Raw genomic sequence first — 24,622 nt, forward strand, 5'->3', positions numbered from 1 at the left:
TCCGGTTCTTTGCCCCGTGGCTCCACCCGCGGCGCGCATGCGCGCCCTCCTCCGCCTTCTGTTTTAGCTCCTCACCCATGCTGGAGCCCGAGCCTCAGGGGGGTGAGGGGAGAGCTGGGAGCGAGAAGGGGCGGAGCGGACGGTGGGCGAGGCAGCGTTGGGATGCTAACGCGACCAGACACCCATCCTCTCCGCTCTCCCTCTCCGGAAAGGCCGATTTGAGAGAGGTAAGGAAAGAGCTTGTCGTTATCCTCCAAGACCCGAGGGGACCGGTGAGAGAAGTCAGATATTGAGGGACTTTGTAAAAGGCCTGGTGGCGGGACGACGAGGCGGTTCCTGTTTTCCTGACGGAGTTGGCGGCAGAGGTTGAGGGCAGGGAAGGGGAGAGCCTTACCGAGGCGTAGGAGCTAGAAATACGGGCTTGAGTCACTGGCACCCTGTCCCCTTAGAGACGCATCCCTAAGTGACCCGAGTTTGTCCAACGGGCGGCCCATCCGCAGCCCGCTTCCCCATCGTCGGACCCCAATAGGAGTAGATGTAAGGTTAGGGACCTCAACAGCAAGAAAATTTTGACTCTTCTCTCTAGTGCTTAGCTATAAACATGAATCACCTATGTATCTCCTCAGCTGGCATCTCACTACTGGTTCAATCAGTCATTCTCTCGAGTCTTGATCTCTTTTTCTATTGTGGTTTACAAATAATTACAGCTTTCTCATAACATGGGCTTGCTTCATGGATATGATACTGCTTCATGACTTCCCTTTATACATTCATTTTGCTTCAGTATCTACGAACTACATACTTGAATCTTGAGATCTTCTCCCAATTCTAATTCCTAGGGGCTCGTCTTTTCATGCCAGGCCACTTTGTCTCTGGCCAGCCAGGATTTGCTCTTTAGTACTGATCCAGTCAGTAATGACAAAGGGAATTGTAGCTCAAAACACGGCTTGTTTGCTGTTCCTTTAGAAGGAATAGTATAGGGGGGCAGTTTAGCTTAAGATAATAGTAAAGCAGGTCTTGATTGCTCTATCTTGAGTTTGCTTAATTAAAAATTTGTTCTGAGTTAGAATATCAAGTTTTTAATGCATCCAGAAAAATTGAAAGTTGTAGTCTCCCAATTGGCATACTAGTTAATGAATGCCAGTATGCTGTGTTTAATATAGATTATTACCATTAATTCTTATCTAATAAAGAAGTTGAGTTGTGCTTTGTTAGGTTCATAATTGAGACTAATAGTAGTACAATGTCAGAAAGAGCCTTTGGATAGATACAGAAATAGAAATATATTAATGTTTCCTTAAAGCACTAATGTATTTAAAATAGCGTTTGAGATGGTTAAAATGACAAATCACATTTTGTTTTAATTGTTGTAAAAAATTTATATAGGAAGTAATATGTGGAAATAATTTGATTTGAAAGATTGTGTGTCCCAGAATATAATCTTTTAATTTTGATACCATTAGAACAATTAGTGGAGTCTGATAGGATTTCATAGAGATGTAATCAGTACTAGATCACAGGAATTTTAAGTTCTGTCAGATTTAAATCACCATCTTAACATAAAGCAAAGCTTTGGAATCTTTTTCTTTTTTTTTTAAGAGAAAGAAGGTTTATTCAGGAAGACACACACTCCATAGACAGTGTGGGCCATCTCAGAAGGTGAAAGGCACCAGGGTAAGGGGGTTGTCAGTTTTTATAGGGGTGGGTAATTTCGTAGGCTAATGAGTGGGAGGAGTATTCTAGCTGTTTGGGGGGAGGGGTGAGGATTTCCAGGAATTGGGCCATGGCCCACTTTCTGACCTTTATGGTCAGCCTAGGAACTGTCATGGCACCTGTGGGTGTGTCATTGAGCTTGCTGATGTGTTACAGTGGAAGTCAACTTATCCACCATCTTGGACCTATTTGGTTCTAATGAGTTTATGTCGTGTCCTCCAGCTATGTCATTCTTTTAAAGGTTGTGCCCTGCCCCCTTCCTGTCTCATTCCCCGCTCAGAGATTTTACTCCCATAATCTTATGGGAAGCAGAGGGGTGATGGTCTGTCTTCTGTAGCTGCTTCAGGGCTGAGTAGGGGCGTCAACCCTGCCTGTCAGGGAGTGAAAATCTCTGGATGCCTGATCTAGAGATCCCAGGGGCAGGACAGCTTCTTGTTTTGAGTTGGTATGGGCTGGAATCCTTGCATAGTCATCTTATGTGGGACTGTTGTAACTGCTTCTGTAGCCTTCCTATGAATCTTCTTTTTTTTTTGAATTTTTGAATTTTATTTATTTTTTTATACAGCAGGTTCTTATTAGTCATCCATTTTATACACATCAGTGTATACCTGTCAACCCCAATCTCCCAATTCATCACACCACCACCACCACCCGCTGCCGCTTTTCCCCCTTGGTGTCCATACGTTTGTCCTCTACTTCTGTGTCTCAATTTCTGCCCTGCAAACTGGTTCATCTGTACCATTTTTCTAGGTTCCACATATATGCGTTAATATACGGTATTTGTTTTTCTCTTTCTGACTTACTTCACTCTGTATGACAGTCTCTAGATTCATCCACGTCTCTACAAATGACCCAGTCTTCTTGAAGAGGAAGTACTTTTGTAACAGCATCAGAGTACAATGATAACTATCTATAAATGACAAGACTTAAAAGGCATGGTTAAACATCTTATTACAGTGTAATCCATAAAGAAGTGACAGACAACATTTTAAGATGACAACTAGAACTATAGCATAATACCAGGACATATCCAAATTCCAGAAACTATATAATTTTTAGAATGTCTATGTTAATAACATTCATCTATACAGTATATCTTAAGTAGGTTAATCGCTCGTGTGAAAATGCTCTCTACGTAATTTAACATACCAAATAATACTGGTTTAATATTTCTCTCTGAGATGCCTCAGGGGCCCTCCAAAGCATCCCAAAGTTAGCTGAAAGTCAAAAGAACTTTGATTAAAATTTGATATTTGGGGGCTTCCCTGGTGGCGCAGTGGTTGAGAATCTGCCTGCCAATGCAGGGGACACAGGTTCGAGCCCTGGTCTGGGAAGATCCCACATGCTGCGGAGCAACTAGGCCTGTGAGCCACAACTACTGAGCCTGCGCGTCTGGAGCCTGTGCTCTGCAACAAGAGAGGCCGCGATAATGAGAGGCCCGTGCACCGCGATGAAGAGTGGCCCCCACTTGCCGCAACTAGAGAAAGCCCTCGCACAGAAACGAAGACCCAACACAGCCATAAATAAAATAAATAAATAAATAAAACCCAAAGTTTAAAAAAAAAAAAAAATTTGATATTTGGGAAGTTTCTCAAAAAGTTTCAACACTTAATCAAATAAGGTCATTGGTCACTGTGAGACAATACTTATTTGTTAACCAAAGTTACAAGAGATCTCAAAAGCAAACACAGATCACTTAAAAGCAAAGAAACTCACACAATATGTTATCAGAAACGGCATTCCAGGGACTTCCCTGGTGGCACTGTGGTTAAGAATCTGTTTGCCAATGCAGGGGACACGAGTTTGAGCCCTGGTCCGGGAAGATCCCACATGCCGTGGAGCAACTAAGCTCATGCACCACAACTACTACTGAGCCTGCGCTCTAGAGCCCGCGAGCCACAACTACTGAGTCCACACACCGCAACTACTAAAGCCCGCGTGCCCAGAGCCCGTGCTCCACAATAAGAGAAGCCACCGCAATGAGAAGCCCGTGCACCGCAACAAAGACTAGCCCCCACTCGCTGCAACTAGAGAAAGCCCGCCTGCAGCAAGGAAGACCCAATGCAGCCAAAAATAAATACATAAAATAAATAAATTTATAAGAAAAAACAGTATTCCAAGAAAACCTTGTTCTCAGGACTTCCCTGGTGGCTCAGTTGTTGAGAATCCGCCTGCCAACACAGGGGACATGGGTCCAATTCCCTGGTCTGGGAAGATCCCACATGCCGTGGAGCATCTAGGCCACAACTACTGAGCCCGTGTGCCTAGAGTCCATGCTCCGCAGCAAGAGAAGCCTGTGCACCACAACAAAAAGCAGCCCCGGCTCAATGCAACTAGAGAAAGCCCACGTGCAGCAATGAAGACCCAATGCAACCCCCAAATAAATAAATAAATAAATAATTTTTTTAAAAAAAAGGAAAAGAAAACCTTGTTTTTTTAACGGAAAGAGAAACCAAATCCAAGTCTTACCTTAGCTTACTCCCAACAAAATCCATTTACCCACCTAAATTCAATCCAATCTTAGAAAATCCTGATCATGCATAACTCTTCAGTATTTTTTCATCCTCACACCTTCTTTTACTGAAGACACATATCTAACTTTGCTTAAAAATTTTTCCACATTGGGTTACTTTTCTTACTGACAAATTTGCAATAGATATAATAAAGTCTAGTAAACCTAAGTACAACAGAAATATTGTACAATATTATACTTAACATTGATGATTCTAAAGACGTGTCTATATTAATCAAGCCAACAAGCTTAAGCCACCTTCAATACCAGATATCAGTTTAGTACTGAATATTTTCCAGTACTACTGGGGCTACTCTTTGTTGCAATGCGCGGGCTTCTCATCGCGGTGGCTTTTCTTGTTGCAGAGCATGGGCTCTAGGCACGCAGGCTTCAGTACTTGCGGCACGTGGGCTCAGTAGTTGTGGCTCGTGGGCTCTAGAGCACAGGCTCAGTAGTTGCGGCGCACAGGCTTAGTTGCTCCTCTGCATGTGGTATCTTCCCAGACCAGGGCTCAAACTCGTGTCCCCTGCATTGGCAGACGGAGTCATAACCACTGCGCCACCAGGTGAAATTCATTCTGGCCAGATTATTTTCTATTTCTGAGTATATAAGCGCTAATTTCCTTTAAGTCAGTGAAACAGAGCTTTTTTACTAATTACTTTTCGGCAATACCATACATCTACGACACACATAGATACATACAAACACACAAACAAACACAGAGGCCTCATTGTTCCCATTCCAGAATTTCAGCCATGAGCCAGGTACAGCAATGTAAAACCCATCAGTCTGCAAAAGAGGTTGGATTAAAATTGGGTTTCTGGCCGATGTAACAAATCAAGCTCACTTGTCTAGATGGCTAAACCCTTGTTAATAATATTTATGGAAAAGATGCTTAAGATTTTTATTTGTCCTTGACAAGTTCCAATTTACCCCCTTTTTCAAAGTCTGCATTTTAAAAAGATGGCAGAGATAAGGGTTCCTGGAGAAAACCAGGTAGGATATTTGCATCTCAAAGGCACAGGCAAGTTCCTCCTAGTATGACTCTGTTTCTCCTTTAACACTTACAAGTCTCTTAAGATAAATAGGGAAGCTTTTGGAAGTGATAAAAGGATTGGTGGGCTTTGGATTATTTTTGGAGCCATACCTCTGATCCTGTAGAGACCAGATTTGTAAAACAAGGGCAGTTTTGGGGTTTTTTTTCTTTTTTTAAATAATTGGGTGGCTACCTCAATGATACTGAAGGACCGATATACCTTTTAACCTATGTTGGAATGTTTTACTTTCCTCATTTAGCTTAGGGGAGAAGGCCTCCCCCAAAATTTCTAGCAGGTACGGTTAGCTTAGACCAGTGGCTTCCCATTTTGTTATGCTATTTACAACACTTTTGGGGATCCTCCCTGGGTTTAAGAAATTTTTTAATTATAGCCCTCAGTCAGGCCTTTGATCGGAGGAGGCTTGCCTACAGCCTCATGTGATCTCATTTTTAAAGGTAGCCAGACAATTTTCTTTTTTTTCTCCGTTCCATTCCTATCCTGCAGGCACCCTCAGCTTGAATTTTAAGTTTTGTCAGATTTAAATCACTATCTTAATATAAAACAAAGCTTTGGAATCTTGAAAAAACTTCTCTACTATTGGTATTATAGTATATCCCTAAGGATTGTCCCACTTTGATAATTCTTTTTTAGAGTAGTAATTCTGCTACCTTATTTTTTAACTTTTATTATATATTTATATACTTTGAATTTTATTGTGTATTCTTGTAAACTGTCATACATTTTCTGAGGAAAAACACAAGAAATAATACACAAACATAGGTACACAAACCTGATATACTTAAAGACTGATATTTTCATCTGGAATAATTGTTCACATTTATTATTATTGAAGTATCCAAGGCCAGGAAGAAATGCAAAGGATAAAACAATTTTCATCATTCTACAGCCATTTGTATAAGTTTAGTCTTTCTACTTCCAAAAGTATATTTCTACTTTGTGTAAAATACTATATATATTTAACCTTAATTTTTGACCAAGAGAAAATGAATTGTTTAGAATAGTAAAAAATGTTCTAGTCACAAGTCTATTATAATTTACCACTTTACTTAGTTGTATGGGATATATGTTCATTTCATTGCAGTTACCAGCCCTACTTACTAGTAGTATATCTTTTTGAATTATGATGATAAGATTGTATACTTATCAAGTTTTCATTTTGAGTCTAAAGCCTTTTGTGTTTTTCTGTTTATTTTTTGAATGAATCAAAGACCAGAAATGAGTGGAATGCTATCTTAAACAAGCCAAAAATCTGTTATAACCTTTATTAAATACTACTTCAATGAAGAAAGATTAAAAAAACCCTACAAAATTACCCCATTCAGACGTTGGTGAATATGTCCCTCAGTCCAAGTCGACCTTCCCCATCAGAGGTAAGAAAATCTTTTTACACTAAAATATGAGAAAAACCTGGTTATCATTGGTTTTGAAAAGTTTTGATAAAGCAAAAATATGGATTATATAAAGTATTAGATACCAACTCCACTGTGAACCCAACTTTGTGTATCCCAGTACTTGATTACAGTTCTCGTATCTCTAAGGACCCCAGTTATACTGGGACCTCCAATGCATTGATCCTATCACCTTTTTTTGTTTGTTTGTTTATTCCTCTTCTCGGGATGCCTTCCATGGCTGGCTTAAATATCACAGAGCACTGTTTTTTTTTTTTGGAATTTTTGAATTTTATTTATTTTTTTATACAGCAGGTTCTTATTAGTTATCCATTTTATACATATTAGTGTGTACACGTCAATCCCAATCGCCCAATTCATCACACCACCATCCCCACCCCCACCCCCCTGCCACTTTCCCCACTTGGTGTCCATACGTTTGTTCTCTACATCTGTGTCTCTATTTCTGCCCTGCAAACTCACGGAGCATTCTTGATCACTCTCTTGCACAAACTTTTGACTCCTTGCCCTCTCATTTCATTGTACTCCTTGACAAAACAAAAACCCTGCTTAATCTTCTTCACCTATTCTTCACATATACCTACAGTGGAACATGGCTGGAGAAAAATACACCAGCATAGGACTATTCTCATTTTAAATTAATGACCATGAATCTCAAGTGGAAATTTTTGCTAGTAGGCAATAAGACTATCTCCCACTCACTCATTCACTCTTCCACTATTCTAGATAACTATTTCATACCTTCTCAAACCCCCAATACCTTCTTCTCATTTTCACTTTAAATCAACTCCAGTCAAGCTTTCACTCCACTATTCCACCAAAACTACTCCGTTAAATTCACCTTTACATTACTAAATCTATTGCTTAATTCTTATTCCACATATGCTTGATCTGTGTGTGCACAATAGTTGACACTGTTGATCACTCTGTCTTCCTTGACATAATTCCTTCACTTGGCTTTTAGCATACACATTATCTTGGTTTTCCTTCTACATTCCTTGTTATTCATTCTCAGTCTTCTTTTCTGTGTCGTTTTCTTCTTCCTGATCTCTTGATATTGGGGAATTTCAGTGGTCAGCTCTTTGTTCTCTTCTCTGTTTGCACTCATTGTGATCTCATCCAGTCTAGTAGCTTTAAATACCAACTTTATGCTAAGTATTCTCACATTTATATCCCCATCCCAGCCCTCTTTCCCAAACTCCAGATTGATATTTTCAGCTGCCTACTTGAAATCTCCGCTTGGATAATCAATAGACAGCTGAAACTCAGTATGTCTGAAACTGAACTACAGTTCTCCCCCCAGCCCAAACCCGTACTAACCATGACCTTACCCATCTCAGTTGATGGCAAATCCATCCTTTCGATATCTGAGGCCAAACACCTTGGAGTCATACTTCACACCTTACTCAAACTTCACTTCTTGGACTCTAGCTTCAAATTATATACAAAATCTGACCACTTCCCATCACCTATATTGTTAGCATGTTAGTCTGAGCCACTATCACCTCACACTTTAATTATTCAAATAACTTTATAACAGGTTCCATTTTCTTGTCCCTTATAGTCTGTTCTAGTATCCCTTTAATAATTATTAAATATACAAATATTTGGAAGTAGAGCATTATGTATGCCCAAATGTGAAATAATATGTAATACAGGGTATTATGAAGTGTTCTTACCCCAGTTGATTAACACGTGTCAATTGAGGGCTATAAAGTCAACTCTTTACAGGAGAGAGAAGGATTGGAGAAATAAGTTAAATGACACCTTAGGAGTTAATAAGGTAAATTCAGAATGCAGAACAGCCTGTTAAACAATTGGTCCAGTCTCTTTAAAAAGTGCCATGAAGAGAAAAAAAAGCAGGTCTGGAAAACTCTTCCAAATTAAGCTTTTTAAAAGTTGTGATAAAGGGGAGAGGGAGAGAGGAAGGACAAATTAGGAGTACGGGATTAATAGATACATACTAGTATACATAAGATAAATAAGCAACAAGGATTTACTGTATAGCACAGGGAATTACATTCAGTGTCTTATAATAACCTCTAATGGAATATAATCTGAAAGAAAATAACTGAATCACTTTGCTGTATACCTGAAACTAACACAAATTGTAAATCAACTATACTTCAATTAAAAAAAAAAAAAAAGACATAACAACCAAATGCAATATGTTATCCTTGATTGAATTCTAGATTGAAAAAACATTCTGAGGACAGTTGGACAATTGGCGAAATTTGTATATGGACTAGATATTAGTTGACATTAAGGAATTGTTAATTTTCTTAGATTTGTATCCGGACTATTCTATTTAAAACTGAAAACTACTCCCTCTTTTATCTTCCCAATTTCCTTGCCCTGCTCTACTTATTCTCTTTTCCCAGTACTGCCCACTTTCTAATTTGCTATATCACTTACCAGTGTTTTATATTTAATGTTTATTGTCTGTGTCCCTCACAGGACGGAGACTAGTCTGAGGAAAATGAGTCACTTGCCTTTGGTGCAAAACTTAAGCAGGCACCAAAAAATTAAGTAATTAAGATAAATATTTTAATAAAAGATTTTTAAAATGAAAAATTAATGCAAAAACCTGTGACAAACAAGATATCAACATTTTAAATAGAAACAGGATCTAATAGTGCTATGCCTAGCCATTTTGGAGCCTGAGGCAAAAGGCAAAATATGTGCCCGTCTGTATACCTTTTAATGTATTTTTATTATTATTTATTTATTGTAAAATAGTTATTTTTATTTTTACTTATTTGAAAAAATATTTTTAATCAAAGTATAGTTAATTTACAATATCATGTAAGTTTCAGGTATACAGCACAGCGATTCAGATATATATATATATATGAATATATATATTCTTTTTCAGATTATTTTCTCTTATAGGTTATTGTATAATATTGATAGTTCCCTGTCCAATTTAATGTATTTTTAAAATAATAGTTTTAGTAAGAATATTATTGATGAATTTGCTTCCATTAAAGCCAGGATAAAGTTGGGTTTTGATATAAATAGAATGTTTAACCTTAAAATGATGTTGTGAGTTTTAATACAGGCTTTCAAAATTTTCAATATTTTTTCAACTATGTTGTTCTGGAAAAAGTTAACCATTAAGAAATGTATTTTTTAAAAAGACATGTATATAGCAGTTCATATTTTTCCTTTCTACTCAGGCTCTAATAGTACCATTCTGTCTTTAAATTTATGATATTTTATTCATCATGAATTTTTTGCATTGAATAGATTTATTTATTTATTTATTTATTTAATTTTTGGCTGTGTTGGGTATTCCACGCTGCGCATGGGCCCTCCCTAGTTGCGGTGAGCGGGAGCTACTCTGCTACTCTCCTTTGTGGTGTGCGGGCTTCTCATTGCGCTGGCCCCTCCCGCTGTGGAGCACAGGCTCTAGGCATGCGGGCTTCAGCAGTCGCAGCACACGGGCTCAGTAGTTGTGGCTCGCGGGCTCCAGAGCACAGGCTCAGTAGTCATGGCACGTGGGCCCATCTGCTCCATGGCATGTGGGATCTTCCCGGGCCAGGGCTCGAACCCGTGTTCGAGGGGGATTCTTCCCGTGTTAGCAGGCGGATTCCCAGCTGCTGAGCCACCAGGGAAGTCCCTGAATAGATTTTTTAAAATATTATTTATCTTGATTACTGAGGTTTTGGTACCCCTTTAAATTTTGTACCTGAGGTGAGTGCTTCACTTCCCTCACCCTTCTTCTTGTCCTGATAACCTCATTAGAATATCAGCTGCATGCAGGCAAGGATCTTTGTTTTATTCACTACATATTCATAGTACCTAGAACAGTGCTGGCACATAGTAGGCATATTTGTTGAATGAATGAATAAATCCAAATTCCCAATAAATTGATTTACTTCACAAAATGTGTCAAAGGCCAGGAAATGTTTTGTCAGCTATATTTTCTTTGTATTGCTTCCTCTTTCCATTATAGAATGAAAGTCTATACACTTTGAATTATAATTCATGAATTGTTATAAAATATATAGAAGTAATTACTTCATCTATAAAAGAGTAAAATGTTTAGTTCAAGAAATATTTTTTCTCCTGTAAAATATTAATGCATTTATATAATGGGCAAGGCCATATTTACTTCAGATTTCTGAAGGTTTTACAAATATTTAATAGTATTTATAGTATATATATATATATAGTATATATAGTATAGCTTTAATATTTAATATTATAGTATTAATATATAGTATAGCTTTAGCTGTTAATAGGAGGGCATAGTTAGAGAATAATCTTTTAAATGCCCTGATATTCAAAATACAACATATAGGAAACTTCACTATTCCATCTATTCAAACATCTTAAACTGTTGGTTAATATTCTGACATCAGAACTATACAAGTAATCTGCTTGGTCTATAAAAACAACTTGAGCAAAATACTCAGTTCAAGAGCCATTGTCATTTCCTATAAAAATTACTAATAAGGTCATATTTACTTAAAATTTTTAAAATTTTTCTCAGATACTTAATATCATAGAGTATAATCATTCCAATGCTTTGACTTTTAATATACATGAATAGCAAACTTTAATTAGACTAAAAGATAAGACTTTATTTGCTGTAATTGTTCTGTTGTAGTAATCTAAATATTCTTCTCAATAGATGAATTCTAACTGAGGTCATAAAACACTAATAGGAAAAAGGGTAGTACATATAAGCACAGACAAGCTAAGCTTACAGACATGCCCTATGTGAAAACAACCATTCCTTTCCCCATCACTGGTCAGGAATAGGTTCTTCCTTGAATTCTGGGAAACAGAAATATTCCCCAAGCCCTAGTATTCACACTTTAGCAGGTGCTGAGAACTAGCAATCATCACAGCAGTGTTAGGGAGACAATATGTAAAGGATAAGGATTCCACAAGATAACACCAATGAAACTGTGTAGGTAGAGGTCAGGGAAGGGGGAAAGGTTGGTAATAAGAAAACTGATCTTGGCAATCTAGTATCCTTACTGCAAGCCACAAAACAAGCATTGTATGTCGGATATGTTAAGGAACTCTAGGACCACAGCCATGACATTGTTTCCAAGGGAAAATATGCTCCAAGTGCCAAGTAGCCAACCTAACAAATTTTTGGCTCTTCATTTTGTTTTTTTATGTTTGTTCAGAAGGATACATGTATTCCATGTTTATTTCAATTATGTTTATTAAACTTAAAATTCTGTAGGACATCAGTTGATTTTTTTCACTTTAAAAATATTTTAACTGATTTTATTCTCAATTTATTCAGTTGGTGGAACTTCATGTTTTTTATGTCCCTGAAAGATCTTGGAACTATCAGTTTAATACCATTTCAATACAGTTGTTAACAAATTAATTTTAGCTGGATTTATAAGGCAAGTATTTTGTAGTCATGTTACAATGTGCCTGAAAAAGCAATTTTCTTTTTTCTGCAGAGAAAACTGCTTTCTGGAAATTCAAAAATTCTAAGTGAAAAATATCTTATTCATGTGATGGATCCAGTCCCTGACTTAATGAATACTATCAATAAGTAGTGCTATATAACAGTTAAAAAGTACTATAGGAACAGATGTCACTTAGCCATAGTACTGCCACCTAGGAAACAGAGTATAACCTGTGTATTACTATGGCTATACCCAAAGAGAATTAAGAGAGAAATTATCTGAAATTAGAAACCTGTTGAAGAGCTGTGAATAGTGATTAAACCAGTATATCTACAATGACTTTTTCACTGAACTATTTAAAAATAGAAACAGAATACACACACACACACACACACACACACACACGTGTGTATATGTATATATATATATATATATATATATATATATATACACTTTTTTTTTTTCACATTCACAGAAACACACATGACACTATGTGATCTAACTGCCTGTTATTTTTCTTGAAGACACCTCAATCTTCCTAATTTTCCCTATCATTTTCTTCAAGCACACTAACCTCCTTTCTGTTCTGGAACACATTAGACATGGTCCTACCTCAGAACCCTTGTACTTGCTGTTTATTTTGTCTAAAATGCTTTTTTTGCCTTTACATATGCTGTCTCATCTCCTTCATGTCTTTGCTCCAATATTACTTTTTTGTTTATATCTTCTCTGATCGGTGTATTTTAAATTGCAGTTACTCTCCCTTCCCTGCTTTATGTTTCTCTATAGTACTTAGCAGTGTCTTATGAATTAAATTTTTTCTCTTATTTTGTTAATTTTTCACTCCCACCATTAGATTGTATGGTCTGTAAGGGCAAAGATATTTGTTTTGTTGATTGCCTTATCCCCAGCCCTTAGAATAATGTCTGACACAAAGAGGGGCTCAATATGTATTTGTTAATTGAATGAATTAATTATGTAATATTCCCATAAGATCCTAGAAAAATAAGAACTCAGAACAAGAACATAAGTGATGGCTTTAAATTTTAGTTGTTGAGGAATGACGTATCCCCAGTGAGCAAAGATGTGGAATCTGACAACATTTGATCATCAAAGAAAATTTTAAGCACTAGCTAATCCTGTCAAACTTCCAAAATATCTGTGGCTAAATCCTTCTTTAATATATGTATAAAATTATATAAATTTCATTGCAAAGTTTTATTTTAACAAAAAATTTGAAGGTAGATGAGAAAAGTAGACAAGCATTTTCCTTTTTAGTACAAAAAGGACTTTTATAAACAGTGTTCATTTGCATAATTTTAAAACTTAATGATTTTATTGATTAAATGACTTTTAGTCATTTATTTAAAAAAATATTTACAGCCTTCAGGGCTACAAAGTACCAGGCAATGTAGAAACACAATATATTAAGCTATATATGATACATAAAATTAGTCTTTGGGTTCACAATAGGTGACTAAAGTTATTAAATCTTTAGTACAGCTGAAACCTATTTCATTTTACATTATAAGGAAATGTCATGATATTTCAGAGTATCTCCTCACCTTACTTTATAAACCCTGAGGGAGCGACTCGGTGAGTTCCTTGGTGAAGATCCTGTTGCAGAAAAATTTTTATTTCTGAAATGCATTGGAAATAATCTAGCTGTAGTAAGTTTTCTTAATTTTTTTCCTTTTGATTAAAGAAAAGCATACCTTAAATTTTGTTTCTTAAATGCTTATCAACTCAAGTCTTTAACATACTGTGCAATATGTGATCTCAATCATAATGAAATGGAAATATTAAGCACACAGGTCATCAAGAAAAGATGGTCCTTTCTGGCATATTATGGGGCACTAAAATATGGGAGTATTTTTTTGTGTGATTTCCTTGGGAAGAAAAGAAAGACTAAATTTTAAATGTGATCATGTATTTTTAAATTTAAATAACAGCGTTTAAAAGCTTTTTAAACAAGTACTTAGGTTGTGGAAAAAAATGGATTCTCATTGAGGTCACAACTAGCCTTATTTGATATGAAATGATATGACTCCAACATACTGCATTTGAGGGGACGGGAACCAGCTATTCTCTGTTGAATACTCCTATTTGTAGCTTGAGTGGCAGAATTTTCTAAATAGAGAGTTTTCCAAGCTGAAATTCTCAACCAGCAAACCATGAGATCTCAAAGCTTCTGGTTTCTTGTATTTATATAAGGTTTATTTCTTTAATCAAGATTTTTCCATATTTAAACCCTTTAAAATGCAGTATATTCCTATTCTATGCTAGTTAACATATCATTATTATGTATTTGCTTATGTGATTATTTGTTTAACATAACTGCCATTAGACTGTAGCTCCCTGTGAGCAGAGACTTTATTTTATTCACTACTGTATTTACAACCAGTGCCTAAGAAGGTGTTTAGCACTTAGAGGCATTTAAATGTTTATTGAAAAAATTAAATAATGAATGATAATGGGAAAAAAAAAAACATTTCCCCCCAAAGTAGAACTATAAAGGAATTTGCTATGTGGAATTCTTGGGCTCAGTAGGTAGATTTAAAGTTTTTGTCATTAGAGTTCTGTTTAGTATAGCAGAATATTAATTTGCTGATCATTAAGTTAGTTTTCCTTAATCAGGGAAGGAAAGGAACAACCCTCATAACTTTTTGTTCTTTTTCATGATATGTAAAATTACAAAATACCAATCACAGAATTCTAGATTGGAAGGGACCTAATGGCAATTTAAGACAACTTCTAAAATGCTTCTAATATCAATATTTTATTATAATATTTTCAACAAATATTTATTGATGTTCTTCTGTATACAAAATGAGAAAAAAGAATTGACTATGGATCCTGCTCTTAAAGAATATTCAGTGTAGTGGGGAAGATAAAATACATAAATAATTAAAATAGCATATTCTGTATATTTAGAAGAAAAAGAGACTGCTTCCAGCAGGACAAGAGGGGAGATGGAGAACTTTAAGGAAAAAATGATCATCAGTTTAGATTTTGACAGATAAATATTTGATCTTGCAAAGATGTTGGGTGGGAGAAGCTTTCTGAGCAGAGAAAATACAATGAGCACAGAAGTGGCAAAGGAGGCAACTCTAGGGAAAAGTGAGTGGTTTGGTTTTTACTAGGGCATTGACTGTGTGAAAGGGAATAGTAGACAACAAGTTGTAAAAGTTGTTTATTGAATGTCTTGAATGCCAGATTAATGAATTTGGATTTTTTTTTCTGAAGCTTTGGAGTTTTTGAGCAAAAGATGACATGATGAGAGCCTTAAGAAACTAGAGACAGGAATTGTAACCAGGAGACTTTTGCAGTGGTTAGGCAAGAGGTAAGGAGAGTCTCAGGAACAGGCTGCCTCTCAGATTTCATCTACTACTATTTTCTCCTTGGTTCTACACTTTAGCCACAAAAATCTTCCTTTGGTCCTCACATACAGCGAACTCATTTCCATTTTATCATCTTTGTACTTGCCTGGAAATCACTTCCCCCAATTTTCAAATAGCTTGCTTCTTGTTTTCATAATTCAGTTCTCAGCTCAATTATTATCTTTCAAAAATGGCCTTCTCTGACCACCTAGTTTTAGATATTCTTTCTCTGAATTCCTCTCTATTACATCACTCTGTTTTATTTTCATAAATCACGTATGACTATCTTAAATCACATTTATTTAACATCTACTCTCCCAAGTAGAATATAAGCTACATGAGAGCAGGGACTTTGCACTGTTTACAGTTGTATCCCCACCATGTAGAACACTACCTGACACATAGTATACCTCAATATTTGTTGAAAGAATGAATGAATAACAAATTAACTCTATGGGCTGAATATTTAGGAAATAAAGTTTACAAAGTTGGATTCTAGAACCAGACTACCTGGTTTTGAATCCCAACTTGAAAACTTCCTATTTATAAAATCTTGGGCAAGATGCTTAACCTCTCCTTGCCTCATTCTTGTCTGTGAACTACAGACAATATGTGTGCCTATCACATGGAATTGTGAGGATTAACTGAGCTTTATATGTAAAGCATTTAGAATAGTGCCTGGCACATAGTAAGTCCATGCAAGTGATAGCCATAATTATTATTATTAAATGACATAGAATTTCTATTATGTTTAGTACAGTGAATAGAAATAGGATTATATTCTACATTTTCTAGAATATAGCCTTAATTACTAGCTTTTTGATTTGATTTTTATGTCACAGAAATATGCCGTCTGCAAGAAAGTGAGGGTAAAAGTAATTGAAAAATGTTACAGAAGCTTTAATTATTTCCTCATTTATTTCCAGGTGAAGGCAAAGCAAGAATCAGAACTGAAACTCAAATCATTTGCTCCTCCATATGTATGTAACGTGACATTTTAAACTTATACTAATTTTTTAACTTATTTTTTAAAGTATAAACTAATTTTTTTAAATTTCCTGTATGTTTTAGGCTCTTCAACCAGAATTATATTTGCTTCCTATAATGGATCATTTAGGAAATATTTATTCAGCATCATCAGCAGTTTCTTTAGATGTGCAACAGACTAATAATGGTGTTGCTGAGGCTGATGGAATAATACACAGACCACTTAGTGTAACTTTGTCAAAGGAAGAACCTGGAACAGATCCCAGTTGTTTAGAAAACACTTTGAAAAAGCTTCTTAACAAGAATCAGGAAGAAGGTGATTTCAACTGGAATGGGAAAGACAAAGAGGTTGTTATAGTACATTTTAACAGTCAGGTCTGGGCAAATTCTGGGCAAATCTAGCCTTACGAATATAGGCAGTATAAAAGGAAAGCTACAATTCACTATGGGGATTTTAAAAAATAGTTTCACCAGTTGGGAGGAAAAAAAGACAATTTAAGTACTGTTCGAAAATAAAAATAAAATCAGGGCTTCTCTGGTGGCGCAGTGGTTAAGAATCCACCTGCCAGTGCAGGGCACACGGGTTCAAGCCCTGTTCTGGGAAGATCCCACATGCCGTGGAGCAACTAAGCCCATGTGCCACAACTACTGAGCCTGTGCTCTAGAGCCTGCAAAAAAAAATAAATAAAATTTAAAAATCAAATAAAGTCAAAATACTTACAGCACTTAAATAAAGTCTACCACCTTTTATAATAGTTTCAGATAAAGTTAAGGCTAAAGGAGAAAAGAAGAGAAGTTATTGTTTCATAAAACTTTCGTATTATTATTATAGTTCAGAAGTATCTTAGCCAGGAAAACAGTATCAAACCAAAGCAAAACAACTTTAATGTTGGGAGACATTTGTATTTCAAAGATTTAAAAATTTTTATATGGTTACACCCACCAATTTACTGATAATTCAGTTCTTAAAAAGTGGTAGGTAATTTAAAAAATCAAAATTAAACTTATAAACATATAAATAAAGCTGGAACTACACTCTAAGAATCGATTGAAAAAAAGTCAGTTGAATTTTTTTACCATATTGCATACAACAAATAAATTGTGATGGAAAAGCAAATATACTAAACATTTATGAATTAAATGAATTCCCCCCCAAAATAATGACAACATTCATTATAGCTGCAAAATACACTTATTCTTAACCAGTTTTTCTTCATCTTCAATTATAAATTATTACATTCTAAGTTTATAGTATACCTAGTGATATTCCAAACCTAGCCCCTTCTTTAACCGTAGGTACATTTAATATGCTCAGTGAGAGTCTTTACCTCCTTCTTTATCTAGGTATGTCCCTGCAATGTTAAATATGGCTTTCTAGTCATGGTATCAATTAGAGATTAAATGAAAAAACACCTGGGAAAAAATTCAGAGTAGAATCCCACTAGTCCTGAAAAGTATAAGATGAGGTAGCTAATGAAGTAGGCAATTACCCTACATAAAGTTGTGAGTAGTATCATATTTTATACCCTGGGCTACTGGCCAAGATCTTGAACTATGCTATTGATACTTGCACAAAACCCCAAAAAATATTTTGTTGAGAGTATTTAATCCTATGAATTTTGTGTAAGTGTAATTTTAAAATAGTATTAATTTCTTGGTGCTTCACACCAAAAAAACTATAATTTAAGTGAGAGCCTAGTGTATGCTCATTTTTAAAAGTTCTAGAAAGATCAATGAGTATTAAGAAGAAAATAAGGATTAACAATAATTCCACCATCCAGAGATAGCTGTTAGTATCTGTTAGTATTTTGGTGTATATTCTTCCAATTTTTTTCAGTTCTTGCTCAAATAAATATTTTTTAATTTTTAAAAAATGAGGACACATACAAACTCTTTTAAATCCTCTTCTTTTATTTTAGACTATATCATAGTCATTTCATACCAATAAATATAGATCTATATCATTATAGAATTCCCTCGTGGTATATTTGTTTATATAACCTTGTATTAATGTTCTTGTTATTATGAATAGTGCTGCAGCAACATTTTTCTAAATACAGCTTCATGCATTTATCCTGTTATTTTTTTTTGGAGTTTAATGGCTGTTTCTAAGGTAATGTGTTTGTTTGTTTGTTATTCTTATATTCATTGGTTTTATTTTTTAGATTCCACATATAAATGACAACATACAGTATTTGTCTTTCTCTGACTGGCATATTTCACTACGCTTCTTATAAGAACTTTCTAACCTTGTGTGTCTCTTTCTGGTCACATCTTCTTCCTTCCCCAATAGAGATAACTACCACTTTGATTCTCTGAGATAATTATTTTCTTATTTTTCTTTATAGTTTTACAACCTGGATATGTATTCCTTGACAATAATTTAGTTTTGTCTCTTTTGAATTTTATTTAGACAGAATCATATTGAAAGCATTTTATTTGGGACTTTCTTCTTTTACCTGATATTGTAATTGTAAGATTCAATCATGTTGTCATGTATAATACTATTTCATTTCTTTTTATTGTTGTATAACATTTTATTGTATGACTGTATCATAATTTATTTACCTCTTTTGCTGATGGACAGTTGGTTTCCAATTTGGGGCTATTACAAATACTCTATTTTCTACATTCTTATACATGACTCCTAAATGTACATGTGCAAGAGGATCTCAAGAGAGTATACCTAGGATTAGCATTGTGTGCACATGTATAATTTCCATGTGTTTTCCAAAGTGGTTGTACCCAGCAGCAATGTCTGAAAGTTCCTGTTGAACCATAATCTTGCCATTCTGTCAGACTACATTCTGGACAATTTGTTCAGATCTTTCTTCCAAATCTACCTTATGCATTCTCTCTTTAGCTGTGTGTAATCTGCTATTAAATGCTTACACTGAATTTTTAATTCCAAATATTTTATTTTTCTTTTCTAGTGGTTCTCTTTGCTTGAACATTTTTTCATACATTTCATGGCCATTTGAATTTATTTTGGTAAATGGTATATCTTTCTCCATTCTTTCACTTTTGTCTGACTTTATATTCAAAATGGGTTTCCTGTAGACAGCATGTATTTAGATCTTAATTTTAATCCAGTTTGACAATCTATGCCTTTTAATAGGGGTCTTTAGACCATTTATATTTAATGTAATTATTGGTTTTAAATCTACCATTTTATTATTTGTTTTCTATTTGTCTCATCTCTTCTATTTTCTCTGTTTTTCTTGTTTTCTTGGCTTTTTTTTTTTGATTGAGTAGTTTTTTATAATTCAATTTTATCTCCCCCATTAGCTCATTAGTTATTCCTCATTTTAAAAAGCATTTAGTGGTTACCATAGGGTGGAGGTCAGCAAACACCTATTTTTTTTTTTTTTGCTTTATTTTAATCCATACTCTATGGCTTGTTTTTTATAAATAAACTTTTATTGGAACACAGCCATGCATGCCCTTTCACTTACATATTGTCAGTGACTGCTTTTGCACTACAGTGACAGAGTTGAGTAGTTGTGACAAAGACTGTAATGGTCTACAAGCCTGAAGTATTTACTGTCTAGCCCTTTAAGAAAAATTTTCTCCAGGATATACATTATACAACTTTAATTTGAAGTACACTTTCAAATTATATACAACTTCATATATAGTATAAGAACATTACAGCAGTATACTTCTAATTCCTCCTCAAATCTTTTGTGCTATTGTTGTTCTACATCTTACCTCTATATATGTTATAAATTCCATAATACATTTTTACCATTTTTACTTTATATTGTGAGTTATCTTTTAAAGGAATTAAAAAAAAGGGAAAAATGGACTTCCCTGGTGGCACAGTGGTTAAGACTCCACCTGCCAATGCAGGGGACACGGGTTCGATCCCTGGTCTAGGAAGAGCCCACATGCCATGGAGCAATTAAGCCCATGTGCCACAACTACTGAGCCTGCTCTCTAGGGGCCCACGTGCCACAACTACTGAGCCTGCGTGCTGCAACTACTGAAGCCCACGTGCCTAGAGCCCATGCTCCACAACAAGAGAAGCCACTGCAATGAGAAGCCTGTGCCCCGCAATGAAGAGTAGCCCCTGCTTACTGCAGCTAGAGAAAGCCCACGTGCAGCAACAAAGACCCAACGCAGCCAAAAAAAAATTTTAATTAAAATTTTAAAAAATAAGGGAAAAATGACTTTTTTATGTTTAGGAGAGAATTTCTTTCCCCTAACCCAGTGGTAGTAAGCCCATGATGTGTACGTTTGTGATCCTGGGCTCACGATGATCCTGCCAGCTTTTGCTTCTACCCTTCCTTAGCCTTTGCCTAAGACTGGTGGTGGGAGGGTTTCCTAACCCCCTCCTCAGTAGTAAGACTTTACAAGGCCTCAGTAGTAAGACTTTACAAGGCCTCAGTAGTAAGACTTTACAAGGCTAAGATTGGTGGGAGGGGAGTTACCTGCTTTTTTGGTGGCTTTTGCTTCTATTCCTCCTTCAAAGCCAGTAGATTTTTGTCTGAGCCCTGCGATGGGAGAGTTTCCTGCTCCTTCCCCATTGGCTTAAAGCTCTTGCTTTGTGTGAGAGAAGAGTGTTAAGAAGGATGGGGTTTCATACCTGTGTGCCATTGATGGCTCTTTTGAGTCTCCTGCCCTGCCCTCAGTCTTTCTTGAGAGCATATGATACAGGTACATGGAAAGGAGCTTGCTGTTAAGTATTGACTGCCTTTTGTGTCTGGGGATCCTAGAGATTCCAGACTATCTTGGTAGCCCACATTAGCCTTTAGAATTCCTTAAAATTTTGGCTGTTTTCTTCTTACTTCTTTTAATGGAGTTACCTCTTCCTCCTGTGCTCTGCCAAAGATGAAACAATTAGTTTATTTTCTCCTTGGAGGGAATTGGAATCTGATTCCTTGCAACCTCAACTCTGATGAGTTCAAGAAGAATTATTATTTTATAGACTATTTATGTTTTTCTCTTTGTTTGGGTGGGTGCACTGTTTGTCTTTCTACATCCTCAGCAAAAGTAGAACTGCAGTTCTTTAATATTGTCAAGTTTGCTGGTATTTTCTTTTATGGTTAGTGCTATTTATGTCTTCTTTAAAAATCCCTTTTCTACCCTGAGATGATGAAAATAGGGCCCTGTATTATATTACAAATATGTTATGGTTAGCTTTTCACATTTAGTTCATTAATATACCAGGAATTAATTTTTATGTGTGATGTGAGATAGAGTTCCTTAATTTTTTCCATATGTACACTACCATTTATTGATGACAGTTGTGCAGTTTTAAAAAATTGTCAGATTGCTCTTTAGTAGTGCATGAAAATTCAAAATATCTGAGCTCTAACATTGTGATATTATCAAATATGACTGGTAAAAATATGCACAGTATGTTTTACAGGTCCTTTAATGAAGAAGAAAAGAAGTATTGTGTTACTTATTTTTATGTGTTAAAATTGATAGTCCCTTTCATTAGTTATCTTTTGTTCTCTCCCAGTGCTACACATCTCTACATTTTTGACACACCTCAACTTTAACATGTTTAATCCTTGACTCTGTTGTTGCCTCCAAACCAGTATACTTTCTTGACTTATTTCTTTGGTTTCATCATTCTTCCAGGTGTTCAGACTTCAAGCTTTGAAAATGTCCTTATTGTATAATAGAATGATAGATTGTTAGGTTAAAAGAACCTTAAAAGCCACCTCAAGTAGCCTCCTTGCTTATATTTTTTCTAATCTGTCCTCTAGAGTGCCGTCAGCATCATTCTTCTTGTTACGAGTTAGATTATTTATCTCCCTACTTAAAAACCCTTTAAAGATTCACTGATTACTACTTAAAGCCCACATCCTTAAGATGGCATAGAGACTCTTCATACTCTGACTTCAAACCCAGAGTTGCAAATGTTGGTACATGTATGTTGTTCACTGCCTAACTCCAGAAGACTTTCTTCACGTAGATTATGATATGAATGGAGCTTTCAGGATTTGCTCAATGTGGTAGCTGGTTCAATAATTTCTAGCTGTTGTTAGTATTAGTACTATTATTATTATAGTTTGGTGGTAGGGGGAGGAAGAAGTACCAGGTAGTACAACTGGAGGTAGGTAGGGATTTAACTGCAAGATCCTTGTTTGCAAAGCTAAAAAATTTTGTAGGCAGTGGGAAGCCATCTGAAGATTTTAACAGGAGTGGCTTGATTGGATTTCAGTTCTAGAGAAACAATGTAGGTGACAATATGGAGACTAGACTGAGGTAATAAAGACCTGAATTAGGAAATGCAATGGAATGGAAATGAGAAATTGAAGTCTAGAGACTTCTAAGGATTGGGTACTGTGCTGAAAGTGTTTTACATGCACTATGCCATTTTAGAGATAAGGAAACTGAAGCGAGAGAAATAACTTACCTGAGGTCACACCCGCCGTGATAATGCCAGGACCTGAACTCTTGTGTGTTTGACTGAAGCCCATGCTTTACAACACTGTTCTAGAGTAACACTGAACTTTTCACTATTGTCAAAAATGCTATATACATTAGTACAATACTTTGTCTTGCAAATGCCATTTTCTTTGCTTAAATTCCTCTTTCTTCTTTGCCAGGCAAACATCTCACAGTTAAAAACATAGTTTCACAGTTATCACTCCTTTTTCTATGAATCTATAACATTTTATATGTACATCTACTCTAGGTCTCAAAACACTATATTTTTTCAAAAGTAAATAGGCCTGCTTTCTTATTAAGTTGCATAGGTATTGAATGGTGCATTGCATCATTCTCTAAACTGTTATTAGGAATAAGAGATACATGTCATATATTCCTATCAAAATGTCACTCAGAATCTACTGAGTTTTCCGTTGTTTCTTTTTGGGGCAGGTAGGGGGAGTGATATTTTACTATCAGTTTTAAACAGCTGGTGTATCTATTTTTTGTTCCTTTGCCTTGAATATATCTTTTAGAAAATCCCTATTTGTTGTCTTTAAATGACTGAGTCCAGTGCCAGATAGGAAATAAGTGGTAGAAACCTGACTAAAACTAAACCAATATGGGCTTCAGTTTGCAAAATACTGTGGCAACTCTTGTAAAATGACTTTTCAAACACTAATATGACTCCAATTTTTTCTAAATTAAAAAAAGTTGATTTCCCCAAGGGAAAAAAATCTGCATTAACACTACCAGGTTCACTGATCTCTTGTTCATATAGATCATGTGGAACATTAGTGTTAATGTTTTAAAGACATTGTGTGGTTTTCTTATATGGAGAAATTCTGTTAAAATGAAGGGAGATTTTGTAAATGAAAATGTATGTGAAATAACAAATGGCATTATATGCTCTGTATTTATACCCAGCACTTTCCAGAGAAGGATCCTCAGAATACTGTTTTAAAAGATGCTTTTGGCAAAAGCTTTATGAAGACAACAAAGTTTGAATAAAACCCAACTTACCCCCTCTTGCAGATTCATATTGTACATAAAAACAGAGAAATCCTGCAATAGGGGTGTGTGTGGGGGGTGGGATTTGTGTTCTGTTAGGATTGCTTTATCCAATTTTTCCCAAACTGAATTTACCAAAGAATTCTCCTTTTGCATAAACTAAAGTTTCATGAAATTCAGTTTGGAAGAGTAAAGTTCATAGAGATTCTGAAACATGGGACAAGAGTGTATAGTATGTACATTAAAAAACAAAATTTTATTTTAGTATTTTCTTAATATTATGAACTTTCTTTGCTATGGATGGACATCAACATCAGCTGGGGGAAAACCCACTCCAAATGAAAATCAGACTGGAAATAATCAAACTGGAAATGCTGAATTGCCAGGATCACAGGAAGATTCAGATAATGATTATTTTAGCGGCAAAAAAAGGTAATTAATATGGATGTTGATTCTACATGTCATAATCTAGACTATAAGAAAAAGAGTGAGATATCCAGGGTACTGTTATAAAGACTTCTAATTAGAACAAAGATATGAGTGAAGTTAGTGACATTTTTAATTAAAATTACCTTGATTCTGATGTTTACTGTTATACACTAATATTCCCTTCCAACATAATGAGGGATAATTTGTTGCTTAAATTTATTCTGTTGTAATCCTTTTGTCATCAGGGGCAACCTAATGACAGAAAAATTTCTGTCTTCATTTGGCTTTCTTAGAATTAATTTTTCTGCCTCCTTTTATATTCCTAGTTTTGAGTAAACTAATCATGCTTGAG

The 24,622-nt window shown here is 35.5% G+C and overlaps 1 protein-coding gene across 8 annotated transcripts in view; it reads left to right on the top strand.

Moving 5' to 3' along the window:
* The first annotated feature begins 92 nt into the window (after positions 1-92).
* SPATA1 (spermatogenesis associated 1) overlaps positions 93-24,622 on the top strand; it is a 52,607-nt gene continuing 28,077 nt past the window's right edge. For 3 of the 8 annotated variants that reach the window (XM_068540192.1, XM_068540193.1, XM_068540194.1), the window contains exons 1-5: positions 112-227; positions 6,492-6,653; positions 16,383-16,436; positions 16,528-16,759; positions 24,159-24,273. In XM_068540192.1, coding sequence (XP_068396293.1) covers positions 6,618-6,653; positions 16,383-16,436; positions 16,528-16,759; positions 24,159-24,273 — 437 coding nt within the window. In that variant the 5' untranslated portion in view covers positions 112-227; positions 6,492-6,617. Of the gene's footprint in view, positions 228-1,599; positions 1,675-6,491; positions 6,654-13,628; positions 13,747-15,322; positions 15,420-16,382; positions 16,437-16,527; positions 16,760-24,158; positions 24,274-24,622 lie in introns of those variants that run through there. The other 5 variants (XM_068540195.1, XM_068540199.1, XM_068540198.1 and 2 more) reach the window with 5 other exon arrangements.

This window comes from Eschrichtius robustus, chromosome 3, assembly GCF_028021215.1.
Source record: "Eschrichtius robustus isolate mEscRob2 chromosome 3, mEscRob2.pri, whole genome shotgun sequence".
NCBI classification, from domain to species: domain Eukaryota; kingdom Metazoa; phylum Chordata; class Mammalia; order Artiodactyla; family Eschrichtiidae; genus Eschrichtius; species Eschrichtius robustus.